The sequence below is a fragment of the Meleagris gallopavo genome, chromosome 16, assembly GCF_000146605.3.
Source record: "Meleagris gallopavo isolate NT-WF06-2002-E0010 breed Aviagen turkey brand Nicholas breeding stock chromosome 16, Turkey_5.1, whole genome shotgun sequence".
Classification (NCBI taxonomy): Eukaryota; Metazoa; Chordata; class Aves; order Galliformes; family Phasianidae; genus Meleagris; species Meleagris gallopavo.
In genome coordinates this window covers 894,067-910,236 of record NC_015026.2, presented here as the reverse complement: position 1 = coordinate 910,236, position 16,170 = coordinate 894,067, and the positions used below count along the sequence as shown (strand labels likewise).

At 49.4% G+C, this 16,170-nt stretch overlaps 2 protein-coding genes across 2 annotated transcripts in view; one reads left to right on the top strand and one right to left on the bottom strand.

Moving 5' to 3' along the window:
• Nucleotides 1-4,712, top strand: part of NMRAL1 (NmrA like redox sensor 1) — a 6,833-nt gene extending 2,121 nt beyond the window's left edge. Inside the window, exons 2-5 of the mRNA XM_010719748.2 lie at nt 3-150; nt 847-1,096; nt 1,787-1,977; nt 3,286-4,712. Coding sequence (XP_010718050.1) covers nt 3-150; nt 847-1,096; nt 1,787-1,977; nt 3,286-3,456 — 760 coding nt within the window. The 3' untranslated portion in view covers nt 3,457-4,712. The remainder of the gene's footprint in view (nt 1-2; nt 151-846; nt 1,097-1,786; nt 1,978-3,285) is intronic.
• On the bottom strand, nt 4,368-16,169 carry DNAJA3 (DnaJ heat shock protein family (Hsp40) member A3; the record flags this gene model as incomplete). The annotated part of the gene is made up of 11 exons (XM_010719747.1): nt 4,368-5,412; nt 6,228-6,331; nt 8,813-8,910; nt 9,472-9,587; nt 10,044-10,172; nt 11,017-11,081; nt 12,084-12,231; nt 13,555-13,707; nt 14,751-14,957; nt 15,827-15,910; nt 16,014-16,169. Coding segments are annotated over 10 exons (1,248 nt in total), but the record flags the coding sequence as incomplete, so codon positions are not given.
• Nucleotide 16,170: the final 1 nt, after the last annotated feature.

Here is a 16,170-nt window from a genome sequence, read left to right as displayed (position 1 = left end):
GCGGCGGAGCTGCGGCGGCTGGGCGCACAGCTGGTGCGGGCGGACCAGGACGACGAGCGGACTCTGGAGGAAGCCCTGGAGGGCGCGTACGGAGCCTTCGTCGTGACCAACTTCTGGGAGCACTGCAGCAAGGAGAAGGAAATCGAGCAGGTACCGGCGGTGTTGGGGTGTGGGTGCAGCCTTGTCCTGGGTGTGGGCGTCCGGGCCGCGAAAGGGCTGAGGACTCGTGAAGGAATCGGGTCCCGGTCTGTGCAAGGCTGGGCTCTCCTCCCTGTTTCCTCGTAGCTGTGGCTCCAATATCTGGTGCCGTCAGGGAGCAGCTGGGTGCCACAAGATTTGGTACGTAGTTGTGCCCAGGGGTGGGCAGGCTGCCTCCAAAGCCTCCCTGTGCTGAGCCGCAGCTGCCTGGGCTCTGCTGCACTTGCAGCATCGGGGCCAAAACGTGCTGTGGAATCACGAATCTCAGAGTATTTCTCAATGGGAGGAATTGACCCCAGGGCAGGCTTATGGTTTTGGAAGATAAGATTTACTAGGGTGGGTCCATGGCAGGTTCTCAGAGTCGGTGTTTGCGTGATTCCAGAAGGAGCTCAGAGGTTCCTGCTCCTCGTGGTGCAGGGTGATGTTAGCAGAGGACTCCGCTCCACCTGGCCAGGCTGCTGGCTGTGCTCAGGCCTGAGTCCTGCTGCCAGCTCAGGATAGCAGGTGCAGAGGAGCTTGCACAGCTGGTGTATTGGGCACTGCCCTCCTGCCCAGTGCAACAGAGGGCAAAGAGGTGTGTGGGGACGAGAGCCTGTATGCACACCAAGGGAGCCGTGCCCCTCCTCATGGCTCTGTGACTTCACGCAGGGGAAGCGGCTTGCTGACCTGTCGAAGCGCCTGGGTTTGCAGCACGTGGTGTACAGCGGCCTGGAGAACGTGAAGCAGCTGACCAAGGGCCACCTGGAGGTGCTCCACTTCGATGGCAAGGGAGTGGTGGAGGAGTATTTCCGTGCAGTCAATGTGCCCGCCACGTCCGTCCGACTGCCGTTCTACTTTGAGAATTTCCTCTCCAGCTTCAAGCCCCAGAAGGCCCCGCAGGGAGACAAGTTTTTACTGGGTAAGATGGGACTTCTAACTCTGCAGCTCACGATCTCTAGTGCTCACAATGTGCACCGTGCTGGAGAAACTGTCCCTTCCGTGGGCTTCTCCACAGTGAGCAGTGTGACCATAACCCTGTGTGCTTCTGCTCCCGCTGACTGGGGTTTACCCAAGGTAGCGGTCTAGCCCTGCATGGAAGCTAAAAATCTGAGCTACAAATATATGCACAGCGTGTGCCACGGTGTCTTATCGGCTGGTGTTTTGCTAGGGTACTCACAGCACCTCTGCAGACTGATGGGGAGCAGAAAGGGGCATGTCCTGGTTTGGCAGCAGCAAGTTGTGGCTGCCCTGTGGTCCTTTGGGCCTGTTTGGAGGTCTGCAAGAAAATAGTGAGACCCCAGTGCTGTGTGAGGTGCTGGGGGCTTCTCTGCAGGTCCCAGGGTGTCGTGGAATACCCCAGCACCCTGTGCTGTGACCTGTGGAGGTCAGAGGTCAGACTGCACTAACAGGCAAGTCATGATGCTGCTCTGGCTGTAGGGGCAACGATCTCCTTGCTCAGTCCAGTGTGTGCATCTGTGGTTTGGACTGCCAGTGCATTGGCTTTTCCTCACCTTGTGTTCAGAGGCCAGGTGCCAAAATCTCAGGCTGCGTATCCCGGAAGCTGGGCTCCCTGGCGCTGCTCTGACTGGGATCAATCTCTCCCCGACAGGGCTGCCCATGGGGGACACCCCCATGGATGGGATGGCGGTGGAGGATTTGGGGCCCATTGTGCTCAGCCTGCTGAAGTCCCCAGAGCAGTACGTAGGCCAAGTGATCGGGCTCAGCACTGGCAAGCTCACTGTGGCGGAGTATGCTGCTGCCTTCTCCCAGCAGACAGGCAAGACCGTGGAAGACTCCAAGGTAGGAAGTGTCCCTCGGTGTGTTTGATGCTCTCGAGGTGGAGGGAAGCTGGATCAGAGCCCTGCAGCCTGCCTTGAAGGAGGGGCTGGGGCAGTGGGTGGATGGTCCCCTGCCTTACTAGCAGTGGGGTGCTCTGTGTCTGTGCAGCCGGGCTGCTGCTGGTGGACGTGGTGGTAGTGTAGGAGCACACTCGGCCTCTCCTGTTGGTGTGGAATAGTGTGGGCTCTGGTTGAGGGTCTGAGCATGGACAGCTGCAGCAAATTGGTGCCCTGGCACAGCTGCAGCTCCTCACCTGTGGCAGCATCAAGAGCTGCTGGGGTGGAGGGCCCTTACAGCCCCCTGTACGGGTTTGTTACAGCCCAGTGCTCAGTCCAGGAAATGTCCTGCTGTCCATGTGCTGCTAGGAATGCATGCTAGGATGGAAACTGCCCTGTCATTGTGATGAATCATTTGTGGTGTGCCTGGGCAGGTCTTGCTTGACTGAGGGATAACAGAAGTGTGAGGTCTCCAGGCACTGCCACGGTAGGGTGATTGTTACTGGGGTTGGGCACTTAGAAAAAAGGTATTTGCTTGCCCCTCCCTTCAGCACCTCTTAGCCCAAAGCCTCTCTATTTTGCACTGTCACGGTGACTCTCAGTGCCTCTTGAGCTTTCTTTTATTTCTTTGTGCTTTGTCTGTGCTGCTGTGCTTGAGCAGCTGTTAAAACAGGCAGGTTATGCAGCAGCTTTCTGCTTTGAGGACAGTACACCTCTGATGCTCCTTGTAGATTCTCCTTTCCCTGGGACAGACAAGCAGACCTTTGTTCCCAGGCCACCTAAAGGCTTCAGCACAGTGCAGAAACAGTGATTCAGGCAGGGACAGCATGTCCTGTGGGACCAGTTGGCAGCCTGAGGTGCTTGAGCTCTCCCAGATACCCCAAGCAGTGCTTCTAGAGGGGCTCAGCCATGGCCTTGGGGCAGGAAGGAGCTCCTGGTGGCTGCACTGACCCCCAGCCCTGACTGGCTGTGCTGGCACTGAGCAGGTTGGGCTCGGTGACACTGCCTTGCCAAACGGCTGTGGCTTTGGGAGGCAGCTGGCTTGGGGCACGCAGAAAGTGCCTGAGCATCTGTGCTGCGTGATTTCCCCTACACACACCCCTTCTTGTGCCCACAGGGCTGCCATTTGCTTTATACAAACTTAACTAAATAGACTTGCTGAGCAGCAGATCCCCCCTCTCCAGTGTAAATTAACGCAGTTCCTGTGTGGTGCAAGGGAAATGCCCCAGCAGACTCTGCCTTACGGAGACTGTTTTTGCTCAATTCTTTGCAGATCACCCCAGAGGAGTACGAGAAACTTGGCTTCCCTGGAGCAAAGGAGCTGGCCAACATGTTCCGTTTCTATGCCCTGAAGCCAGACCGCAGCGTGGAGCTGACCATGAAACTCAACCCCAAGGCCCGCACCTTCCAACAGTGGCTGGCAGACAACAAGGCTGCTTTCTGACCTTTTGTTCTCCAGTCTTCCACCCAAGCTCCTGCAGCCATAGCAGGATCCTGGCCATGAGCCATGCAGCTGACTCTTAAGTGCCTGGGGGCTGCCCCACAGGAGCAGCATGCTGATGGGAGAGGTGGGAAGAGCTTTGCTGCACCTGTAGCCACCCTACTTGGTGGAGACTGATCCAGACAGGTGGGAGAAGCACTACTTTGCACGCTATCTTCAGGGAGGTGTTCAGTGATTTGGGGTGTTTTCCTGTCTATGAGGTGGTGGCTTAATTTCTCAGGATCACATTTCCTAGGCAGCTCTAAGCACTCTAAGCAGCAGTGATGCACTCAAATGTCAGCAGCTCTATGCCCAGAAAGGCAGTGCCTTCTCTTAGACATTCCAGGTACCCAAAAGCAGCTCTGGTTTCTCCTTGGACCACGTTCAGGCACCACAGGTAAGCCAGCAGGCATAGCAGCACACTTGCAGAGATGTTGCCCTGTGTTAGCATCACCCTGGCAAAGAAGTGTCCTTAGCCTCACTGTCAGCACTGAGGGTACTGTGCTGTGTAACCCAGCAGCTGTGCTGCCAGGCTCCTGCTGACAGCCTAATTCCTCAGGCTAGGCAGCTCTCAGCAGCTGCAGCCTGGCCTCTGGGCTCCCAGGACCAATTTCAAACACCACCCTCATTAGCTGAGTAAAACTTCTGCCAGACGGTCCAACCTTCACATTTAAGACTTGTTTACAAAGGTTTCCTCACCATCCCCCAAAGGTATCATTTGGATTAGAGCTCTGGGACATGGCTGTTGTGCTTAAGAGTCAGCTGCAGCCATGAGACAGATGCTGTGTTATCCAGCCTTGCCCTCCCAGCCCCAGTAACAGCCAAACCAGCAGAGGAAGGAGGTGTGAAGAGTAAACAAGGCAGCAAAGCACAGCGAATGTTAAATATCTTTATCAAGTCCATCTTATTTACATGAATACAGAATCACTTTACAGACAGTTTAATCAGGAGGCAACGCGTGCTTTATTTCAGCAAATTAAGGGCAGGACTACGACGTTCTCGTTGAACTGATCGATTAGTTTGTGGGCTGATGGTACCTGCACAGTACAGCAAACAGCAGGCTACACTAACCATGAAAATACTCACTGCAAGAGCTCAACTCCGCCTGGAAGGGGTGATCCGCTTCCCCTCTACTCTCACATGTAGGAACAATGACTTTTTACCAATCATTTATGCTATGGGTGTTGTGCTAATGTAATAAAGTAGTTTGGACAAACTGGCGAAGAGGTTGGTGATTAACTTTCACCCTTTCAGAAGCAACAATATCTGTGTTGTGACTTCAGTTAATTGGGGTGGGTGTGGAAGGAAACCTGAGGCAAAGCACAGATTCCATCGCTGCAGGAAATCAGCAGGACTAAGAACCCCCAGAGCTGCTGAGGAAGCCTGGGCAGCTGGGCTCTGACAGGCAAAAGGGAGACTGTGTCATGAAGACAGTGTTAGAAGTCACTGATGCACCAAACTTCCTAGGAGAAAATACATGGTGCCAAGTTGACACAGCACATGTAGCATTCGTAAGGGCACCTGAGTGAGCAGCAGCAATCTCAGGCTCCATACAGCAAGCTGTTTTGTGCTGGATGGACAATTTTTATTTCACACTTCCACTGCATTGGATTTTGAACAATTTTTGCTATTATTAACAAATAGACTTCCAGTGGCATCAGGGACAGCGGAGCAGCCTCAAGAAATATCCCCGTTACTGCAAAGCTGGCATTTTCCTTCGTTAGCATTTCCTAGGACAGTGGGTTGCTTCTGTATCGTGATGGTTGTTGGTGCCTCAGTGGTTTGTGGCCTCTCCAGCTGGGATTCTCAGCGTGCTGCTGACTGACATCCTTCACTCTCCAGCGCCTGCTGCCAGGATTCATCCCCAACTGCTTAGATAATGTGCTGCTGCTGGCTCTCAGTTTCCAGTAGAACGTTTCCCTGCGAGTGAAGCAAGTAAAATGCTAAGGTTTTCCTGAATGCATCAGCCTAAAGTGCACAGCCCCTCCAGACTGTCTTACAGGCACAGGAGTGAGAGCACCTCACACCCAAACTGCAGTCACGCTTCGTTAGTTACAGCTAAGATGAGCTTGGAGCTGACAGTGAGAGGAAGCTGAGCTGAGACCCTAGAATCCAGAACACCAGTCTGCTATGGCTGAAGTGATGTTTTCAAGCCTGCAGAGCTCCCTTACAGCACCCCAACACCAACTAAAAGGTAGCTGGGCCCCAAGCTACAACACTGCTCATCTGTGTGCCGTGGGCTTTGTTGTGCTTTCCAGGACTGCTGATCCTTCCTGGCAGGTTCTGGTGCTGTCAGTCCCCATTAGGGGTGAGTCCAGCCTGAGGACCAGCACTGGAGGCACTGCAGGCCCATCCGTGCCTCCCAGCAAGCTCCTGCATGGCAGCAGCAGTGCCCAGCCCTGCTTCACCAGCTCACAGAAACACCCTCAGTGCACTGAATCGGGTACTGCACTGAGTGGGCAGGTGCTTCATGGAAGCAGGGCTGCGGGAGAGGTCAACCACCTCCCTGTGGATGGATCCAGCATTTCCCCTTTTGGTGCAGCAACGATGCAGTTTGGTTTCTGGCTTTTCCCTCCGGGTCACACAGGACAGCTAGGGCTTCTCACATCGGTGGCTGGAAGGCCTGAGGCTAAGTAAGAAGCAGTGCTGTACTTTTGCTTCTTCTACCTCCCAAGAACGGCAAATTCTGCTTAGTGTGAGGAAAAGACGATGACAAAACATAAGAGGCTTCCTACCTCAGATGGGTATCAGGAACTAAACATTTTCTTAAGTTTGGAAAGGAATCCCTCCTTGTTCTCCTCAGCCTCAGGCCTGTCAGCACTAGCCGTGGCCCTGCCACCTGGACACAAACAGCAAAGGGCTGCAGTCAGATACATTCCTCAGCCTGCTACACCTCCCACCAGCAGCCAACACCCCTGACAAAGGGAGAGAGTTATTCCAGACTGGGAATGGTCAAGCCAGCTGGTTTTGCCAGCATCCTCACACTTGGATACCTCTGACCACGAGGGGCCACCAGCACTGTGCCTGGCAGTGAGCTGCAGGACTGGGAGCACCTGCAGTGAAAAGTGCTGCACAGCCTGGAGCCCAGAACTCTGAGAGGAGAATGACACTGGTCCCTTCCCTCTTCCCAGCCCTCCAACCAGCAAGGGAACTCTTGTGCTGCACACTCAAGTCAGGGCCTGACAGGCTTTGAACACAAAGTGGAAGTAGTGAGAGTCTGTCACTGAGTTGGTGACTTAGCACAAGTTCGTGACTTTATACTGCAGATGGGTGTCACCTAATGGAACAAAGACCTGCGTGGTGCTCCCTGAAATGGTCTGTCTCCCCATGCTTCAGTCTGTGCCATCACTAGTGCAAAGCAGTGTGAAACCACAGTGGGAGCCTGTCACAAGCCATTCTCATGCATCAAGGAGAAACTGAACTCAGGCTAAAATGAAGAAGGCTACAGGTATTTCAGAACAAATGTCTACATAAGGAATCTTACTGGCAGCAGCCAGCAAGTCCATCTTATTTAGAAAAAGTCCTGAGAAGTGGCTACAGCAAGAAAAAAAATACAAAATCCAACATTATTTGCTACTCTGCTTTATCTACAGTTTGTCAATAACAAAAAAACCCAAATCTTCCTCAAGCTTTCTTTGCACACAGAGGACACAAAGCCCAGCCCTCCCCATCCTCCCCCGGCTGCCTCTCGAGTTCACACTGATGCAATGCTGTGAAATCCTCAGGCACAACGTGCCTCCATCCACTCAGGCCTCCCTGAACAAGGATAAGCATTCAGCAGCAGCCTGTCTCTGAACTGCAAACTACTGGCATTGCTTTTAATCCACCTTGTTGCTTAATTGTGTTTAAGAGATCTCTGCCCTTCCTCTCAAGATAATCTTTAATGTTTACTTGCAGTGGAAAAAACAATCCCATTAAGTTTTGTGCTATCAAAGCACTATAAAAGATTGGTAAGTGTAGTTCACTGCACCTTCCAATATCCTGAACTTCAGCCTATATCCTCAGGTTTTGGCATGTGACGCTGAGAGGACCTGAGCTTCCAAGATCATTTGGCAGCTTTGACAGACTCCTTTACCTAGCAGCACACAGTCATAAATGCCCTTTTTGGTTTCAAACAAGAACAAACCACAGTCTATCAGGCATTAAAAAGCTCACTGTTCAGTATGAGCAAAGAAAACAGTGGTTTGCTTTTAGAAAAGATCAAACTTTTGCCTTGCCTGACTGTTCAACATATATTTTGTCTTTAGATGCTGTAAGGGAACTGTAAGGTCACATCTTGAACTGGTGATTGAGCACCTGGTGAAGGGCTTCAGCTGGCCCAGGGAGCACAGGAATTGTTTGCACCTGTGCTTCTTATGTGACCAGAAGGGGCCCAGGGTAGGGTGGGTCCCCACATGGCTCATATAAGGGCCAGCCACTAAAGGAAGAGCATCTCTTGGACCTTGGCTGCTCTCTGGAGAGTGCTATGTAACCAGGGAGCTTCTTTATCAGCTAGGTGAGTTCAACTCTTCTTTCTGTATATGATTATTAGTCTACCTGTAGATACTTTGCCTGCTATTGCCAAGAACCTGTCAGAAGTGACTTTGCTTCTTTGTGAGCAGAATAACTGCTACTGATGCCAGATAGGTTTCAGTGGACACCTATTGAGTTGAGACACAATTTCTGGATCTGGGTTTTTAATCTGGAGCTGAAAATGCAGCTTTACAAAGCTCTCAGCTAACTGCATGATCTCTACCTGCTTGGTGCTGTCTGCTGACTACAGCCAACACTTGGCACCAACGACCATTTCTATCCAAGGTTTCCCCATGTGCACAGAGCATGGCTCAGAGCAACCTTGACAGCAATGTTCCCCTTCAGCTTCCAAGGAGAAACATCCCACTGCAGGCAGAAGCAAGCACTGAGAACTGATTCTCTTATGCAAAGAGCTGGCCTGAAGCACATTCCCTTCTCCTTCTCTGCAGTGAAGAAGTTACTACTGGCACAGGGGTGAGAGCAGGCAGTAGAAGGCATCCATCACTGTAGTGAGACTCACCAGATCTTGTTGGGACCCTGTAGTATTTCAATACCTACTCCTTGATCACAAAGACTTTGCCCAGTGAATAGCAGAGTAATGCTTCCTGGGAAGAGGCTACTTTGTTTTATGCCGCAGCCTATTAGCATCACACTGAAATGATTTCTAAAATAACATGCTGGGCAGGTTGTGCTGACAACACCATCTGAACGCCACCTCAGCTCACCTTCCTGTGCTTGAGCCCTCAGGAAGCACTGAGCACACCCACACCAGCTCCGTGGGGAAGGGACACTCGTTCCCCCAGCTCACCTGATGCTGTATTTGTGACTCCATTCACTGTGCCATCCACATCTGTCTCATCCTCAGCATAGCTCATCATTAAGGCTCTCTGGCGATCCGTCAGCCTCCTGCAGGTCAAAGACAGAAGCACTGGTAATGGCTGCCTTTAGAGACAAATGCATTTGCACGTTTCCTTGGTCTCCTCTGGCAAGAAGCACAAGAGGCAGCTAATAGAAGTAGAGGACTAATACTTCTGGCTTTCACTGAGAATCCCTACGGTGCTCTTCATGTGAGCAATCTATAAGTAAGCCCAGTGGGACAGATGTTACCCACTGCTTTTCACCAAAAAAACCAAAATCTTTTAAGTGCTGAGAGGAACTGTGTGGAGCTGCAATAGAACATCTTAGGGCGGAGCTCAGGGAATGAATTCCTTGGCTCATGAGCACAACATAAGCTAAAGAGTTTGCTTTGTACACGAGCAGAGGGTGGTCAGTGTCAGGCAACAAACTATAGTTTTAAGAGCACAGACGTGTTAAAAGCCAGAACACTAATCTATGTAACTGGGATCCAGACAGAAACTGGCAGTTATTCAGGAACATATGCAGGTGTAGGGCTACCTATATATTTCTGGGATTCAGGATTGCTTACAGCAAAAAGCTTAAGATTTCACAGAAACTTGCATTACTTACTGAGGAACTTTTATCTTTATGTGAATGTAGTGGTCTCCATAGCCATAACTATTAACCTTGGGAATGCCTTTCCCACTCATTCGAATTCTCTGGTCTGGCTGAATACCAGGGGGTATCTGTGAACACAGAGGTGTCACATTCATTACTCCATTGTATGCATGTATATAGTTATTACATATTTACCATAATTAACTATTTCTCTAGCAAGATTCAAAATAAGATGGCAGATCTGGTACATTGGTGCAGCTAAGCACATTCAGTGGTGAAGTCAATACTGATGGACAAGCTTTTTCAGGACAGAGTAAAAGAACCTAGCACAGTTTAGTAGATATTGGATGGGATTTGACCAGCAATCCATCCAGCCCCTCCTTCCCGTGTCCCTGTGTCCCTTTACAGTAAGCTGTAAAGGTGTGACCAAAGCAGGTCACAAACTACCTGACACTCAATCCTTAACAAGTCTGAAACCTGATCTTGACAGACTCAGGAGATTTACATCATCTTTCCAGAAAAGGAAAGGGCTCTGATGTCCCACACTGATTGATGGCAGAGCTCTTCCACATAACAGTACTTACTGTGATGTTGATCGTCTCGTACAGGCCTTGACATCTGGCTGTCCCTCCCAGAACAGCTTGTGCTACTGAAATAAGGAGGTCTGAATGGATATCTGCTCCATTTCTTCTGAACACTGAACTTTTTTGAACCTAAAAGGCAGGCAGTTCCACAACACAGTGAGCAGAACAATACAAGGTTAACAAGGTAAACTGCTTTGAAAGATCTCAGCAGAAAACATACCAGAAAGCAGTAGTCATATTCTTAATGTCCATGGTAATGACTAAGAAGTTTAGCTTAATGTTCAGTCTTTCGTAAAAACACAGATCATTACATAACTCTAATTAGCCAGAGATCTGGGAGTATGTCTGCTTATCTCTGCAACTCCCCCACTAATCCTGTTTGTTGGTTCATTACAGTCAGTGCAGTTCTGCAGAGACAAAGATGACACTGTCTTGTCCAGGACCCTGAAAAAGGGAAAGCCAGAGAAGGAAGGCAAGAACTTTCGTAGTAGCTTCACAAGCTGGAAGAGAATTAAATTCTCCTGCACCACAAAGGTAATGGAAACAAGTTCTCATCGACAGAGGTGCAGATAACAGCATACCTGCAGGAGAAGAGGGCCCTCAGCTACAAAGAATGTGCAAAGCAGCACTTAATGTAAACCTGCAAAAGGACACTTGACCAGCCAGCCTTGTGTGTGCATTCCTGCAGCCCTGCAAGCAGAAAGCTCCTCCAGATCTCCACATCAAAATCTCAAGGCATTGAGAACCTGCTCTGTATTTGGATGCACGCGACCATAAAGGCCTCATCCTGGAACAAGCAGCAGGGCTCTTGAGGAGCAGACTGAACATTACAATGCAAATCTTCTACAAGCTCACACAGATCATGTTACCTCAGCTGTTTCAAAGGATCACTTGCTTTCTCCTGTCACCCCCTATTCAGACTTCCCTCGCAGTTGTGAAGGGAGTAAGTAACAGCATTAGTAACAATACGCACCCGGAAGGTAATGAAAATTTCCTTCTTGCCTACAGGCATCCGAACTGTCTGCCCATCCTCAACACCTGCAAGCAGGAAGGGGGGAGGGAGGGGTGGGAAAAGGAAAGTTATCTTGTTGTAATCCACATGCTACTGGAATTCCTGCAGCTTTTCTGCTCAGATCCCTTGCCATCCCACCTCAGCAGCACCTGAGGAGCAGAGGCACAAGACCTGCCAGTGGAAAGCACAGCAAGCCCCAGTCTGGGAGGTGCAGGAGCACACAGCTGTGCCTCAGAGGAGATTGTGCTGCCAAGCAGAGGGGCCCCCTTTCACAGCTTCATAACCTCAATCCCTACAGAATTCTTGTAGGAAATGCATCAGACTCAGGCATGCTGGGCAGCCTCTGCAAGCTACTGGAAAACTACACGCTGCCACGTGGGGCAGTCTTAAGGCATCAAGTCCTCAGTCCCACTGCTCTTCTTTTTTTTTTTGTTTCCTTCCACTGACAAAAGCAAACACCAAACTTCTCTGAGCTAAGCTAAGGCTTTCAAGATTCCCATCCCCCCTAATTTCATCAAGAACAATGAGAAATGCAAGTTGACAAAATCTTTGGAAAGTTTCACTCTTCAAAACTTGTCTAGAAGGATCCATACAAGAACCAGAACTTCAGCTCAAAAAGGGGCAAACATTTTTATCTACCACATACGAACGCACGGTCAGAAAGTTTCTCATCACGAACACTTTCAATGACCAAGCTATCAGTCTGCTTTGTTCTTAAGATAACTTCTCCAAAGCAAAACATCTTTATGTTGCTTTGACACCCGCAGCTGGCAGAGAAAGCCACGCTTTACAGGTAAGTGCCTACAGGTAAGTAAGCAGCTCCAAGTAATAGAGTAGGGTAACTGGAGGAGTTCACACCACCCCAGCATGCACACCCCACCTACACCTGCACAGCTTAAGCTTCCAGTGTGGGAAAACAAAGTTGCTGGTATAATTAAGCACTTGGAATTCAATTGGGAGACTGTCAAACCCTCGTGGAACTAACTGTGGTCAGTTAAAAGACAGCAGCACACAAATCCAACACTAACCAGCTGGCACAGGAACTATCACTGTCTTCTTCTGTTTGGTTTGCCCCGTCCCTCGGCACACCACACATGGTGTTGTGATGATGGAAGCACGACCTCCACATCTTCGGCACGTGGATCGCATTACAAAAGGGCCTGTGTTTATTGTTTCCTAGTGAAGAAAACAGATCACACAAATGGTCATACAAATATTTGCTACCAAGATGGTACCTCTCACTTCCACACCGCCATTGGCCAAGCATATCTGGGCTCTCCTGATTGCACAAACCTGATAGGGCAGTTCAGTGATAGCAGTATAGGGATGGGGAAGATAAGTGGCTCAGAAATCCAAAAATGCTTGTGAGAAGCTGGATCAGATTCAGTTGTCACATCAGAATCATATTCTGGTTTCCACTGAAAACCATCACAACTATGAGCAAACATGTCATGGCCAGGTGAAGTGAGGATTTGAGGCAGAAGCAAGAATGAAGCTCCTTGCAGTGCTGTTTCACCAGGCAGTACAAACATCTGTATTCCAAAGAGCCCAAGGACAATTCACTCTCATGAATTATTGCCACTGTATGGTAACTGACTGGGGGCCACTGATTGAGCACCTGGGGAAAGGACCAGTCAGCCCTGGCAGCACAGGTGAAGGCAATTCAGCTGTGTGAGGGGAAGGGGTGGAGCCTGGCTGCACCTCTCTTAGACCTCATTTAAGGGCTGACTGCCACTGAGGAAAGATCTCTTTATGGAGAGCCCTCCTTGGTGGAGTTTTCCCCTGTGAACCTGGACTCTTCTGATACAGGTAAGCAATCTTCTTCCCTTCCCTTATAGCACCTTTTTGTTGTGCTGATCCATTGGTCATTACATCTCTGGTGAAACACCTTTTCCCATCACGCTGATCTGTCCAATTGCTACAGCCACTGTCCAGGAAAAAGTTATGGAGACTAAGCTATGGACCCAGCTATGAAAGCCACCCCTCAGACTGAAACACAAGAGGAAACAGTGGGAAAAGCCTGTCTCCCACTCTGACCAGCTGTACCCTTTCTGTGCAGGAACCAACTCTGGTCACAGACTGACTGCCAGTTCCCACTGTGAAGCACAGAAATCTGAAGACTGAAGCTTGATTATTTCTTTACTTACTCTAAGTAGCATGCAACTTCTCAGTCAGTGGCTACCCTAAAGCTATCCTTGCTTTCCTCCTCCTCTCACCCCCTCAATTCAAAGTATTTCATTTAAGTCCTAAGTAATTTCAGAGTTGTTACATCACATAAATACGGTTGACTGGACACACAGCCCCAGATGACCTAGTCCTGCTTTTAGCTTGACAGCACATTTTTTAAAATAAATATTCCTAGTGAAGATGACATCAAGTCCACGTTAACCTGGCTTCACTCAAGATAAACTGATGATGTTAATGAGGAACTGTGGAAGGGAGTGACTCGTGCCAAGAAAGAAAAGCACAGCAGAAGCTGTCTCCTCAGACAGAACTTACCATGCCAGTGCCATTGCAGTAGTGGCAGCGCTGCACTTTGGTGCCAGGTTCGTTTCCTTTCCCGTTGCACCGCTCACAGGCATCATTGATGTTCACCACAATCTCCTTGTTAACGCCTTTTGCTGCTTGTGTGAATGTCAGATCCATGATATACTGTACAGGAAACACTGCCATCAGCCCACAACCAATGTGTGATGGGATCTTAAGCAAACTGGAATTGGTTTTGGCCAAATATCAAGCAATGCTTAAATTATATCCAGGTGATGGAGGGGAAAAGAAACAGGTGGATGCACAACATGTTCAGAAGTGTTCTGCCTTGTTCTGGGAAGAAAGAGTCTGTTTCATATGAATAAGAAGGGATACAAAAGGATGGCAAACATTACAGCAATGATGATTATACCAATTTTGTAGAAGGAATGACTTAAAAATAGAGAAGAGGAAAGTAGAAGTTGTGTTTTTCTGTTCTTAGGAAAGGCCTTTAATACATCCTAGCATTTTATTTAAAGGGAATACAGCAATGGGGACAGGTAGAGGCTTTCAATCCTAATGAAAGCATCTGTTCTTCCTCAATAAACTCCTTACTCAGCAAAGGAATCATCAGCAAAGATGACTCCACAAAATAGGAAGTTCTGTTTATCATAGAAAAGTCATTTCTAGTCAAGACAAAAGTACTGATTACCAAGCATTTCTGAAGGCATTACCTGAATCAAGGTTGTCAGTGCTTAAATAGCATTTAGCCGCAGTACAAAGAACAAGAAATAGGTTTTAAAATGAGCTCCACTGCAGAGTTAAGCCAATTAAGTTGAAGAATTCAGCCAATTAAGCAGTCAAATCCAACGCTGGAAGGCTTGTTTTATAGTTTAAAGGCATTTTGTGGTTTTCAGCATTGCATTACAAAGCAGACATGTAAAACAATTCAGAGCAGGAAAGATGCCTTACAATGATAGACACTATTTGGCAGCACTGAGCGGTGTGAATAAACACCAGATGAAGTCCACAAAAAAATACTGGATCTAGAGGTGTGGAGAATGCATCCCATGGCTTACCAAAAACACTCCCACCCTTACAGGACGCTCACATGCTGACAATCTCAGAAGCAAACTCTTTGCTGAAGCTCACTCTGTGACAGTCTATTGCCACACTCCAGCTTTTGCGGTTTTCATTCTGTACAGTCAGGAATTACACCCATTTCATACCTCCTGTGGCTGGTCAAACACATTCTGAAAGTCACCAAAGGAGGATCCTGAAAACTCCCCGAAGATTTTCCTGAAGAGTTCCTCTGGATCAATCGATGGACCACTGCTCCAGTACTGGCGCCCAGCACCAGCACCTGTTGCACCAGGATCAAAACTGGCTGTCCCGTAAGCATCGTACTGCTTCCGCTTCACTTCGTCACTCAGCACCTTTGGGCAAAAGAACAATGCCATCAGGACACTCCTCAGATCTCAGGTAACCCAGAGAGCCCTGAACAGCTTGCCTGGGATAGAGGCAGCCCCAGGGGAACTCTAAGCTGTCTGCATTACCAACACTACGATTCTCAAACCTTTGTGTCGTTAGGAAGAGCCTGGACAAGATCCAGGCTGGACGTGGGTCTGGGCAGCCTGGTTTGGTGGTTGGCGACCCTGCTCATGGCATGGGGGTTGAAACAAGATGATTTTTGAGGTCCTTTTCAACCCATGCCATTCTGTGATTCTATGAAGAGCGTTCCACTCTTGTGAGCAGATGAGTTAATGAAAAGCCCCTTCTTCCATGCTATCTATCTTGTCATCAGGAAAATGGCAAGCTGTTGCCAGTTCGTGGTAAGGATAACTTACTTTACATCTGATCATTCGTGTATTTCTTGGAAGCTGGTGCTAAGAATGGTTGGGTGAATGTGGAAGGTACAGCCAGCACAAAGCAAGGCAGAGAGCAGAAACAGGGCACAGTGCAATGGACCCTCCTCAAAGAGCCACTACCTGCTGACTGTTCTGTTTGTTTGCTCATTTAAGATGCAATTCCACCGCAGTGACCATCTTTCCTACCTATGCCAATCACTCACTGCTAAGAGCAGGCAAAAATGGAAGGAGTTGAAAGCATGTTCAGCTACGTTGGAAATGTGGGGAAGATCATTTGCTGGAGAGATGAATGGGGCAGAGCTGCTGAAGTGTAAAGTAGAACACGTTGACACTGTGCATGCAAACACAAGTAAGAGGAGGAAATATTTCCCCCCATCTAATCCAAGTGCTGCTCCAACCTTTTCCCCTTCTCACGATGGCAAAATGCTGCACATTACCTCGTAGGCTTCTGCCAGCTGAGCAAACTTCTCCTTAGCTTTAGGGTCGTCCTTGTTTGTGTCAGGATGGTATTTCTTTGCCAGCTGAACGAGAAAAAAGAAGCGTTAGAGACAGGATCAATTTCCTTTAGCACATTGTTGCGCAGCGCTGCGGGGCTGCAGCCCGCCGTGCCGTGCCGTGCCGTGCCTGGTAGTACGCCTTCTTGATCTCCTTCTGGCTGGCGGAGCGCGGCACCCCCAGCACCTGGTAGTAGTCCTCCTTGCTACGGGCCGCGCTGCTGTGGAAGGAGGCGGCGGGAAGGCGCTTCGTCCCTGCGGGAGAACAGAAAAGAACGGAGCGGAGG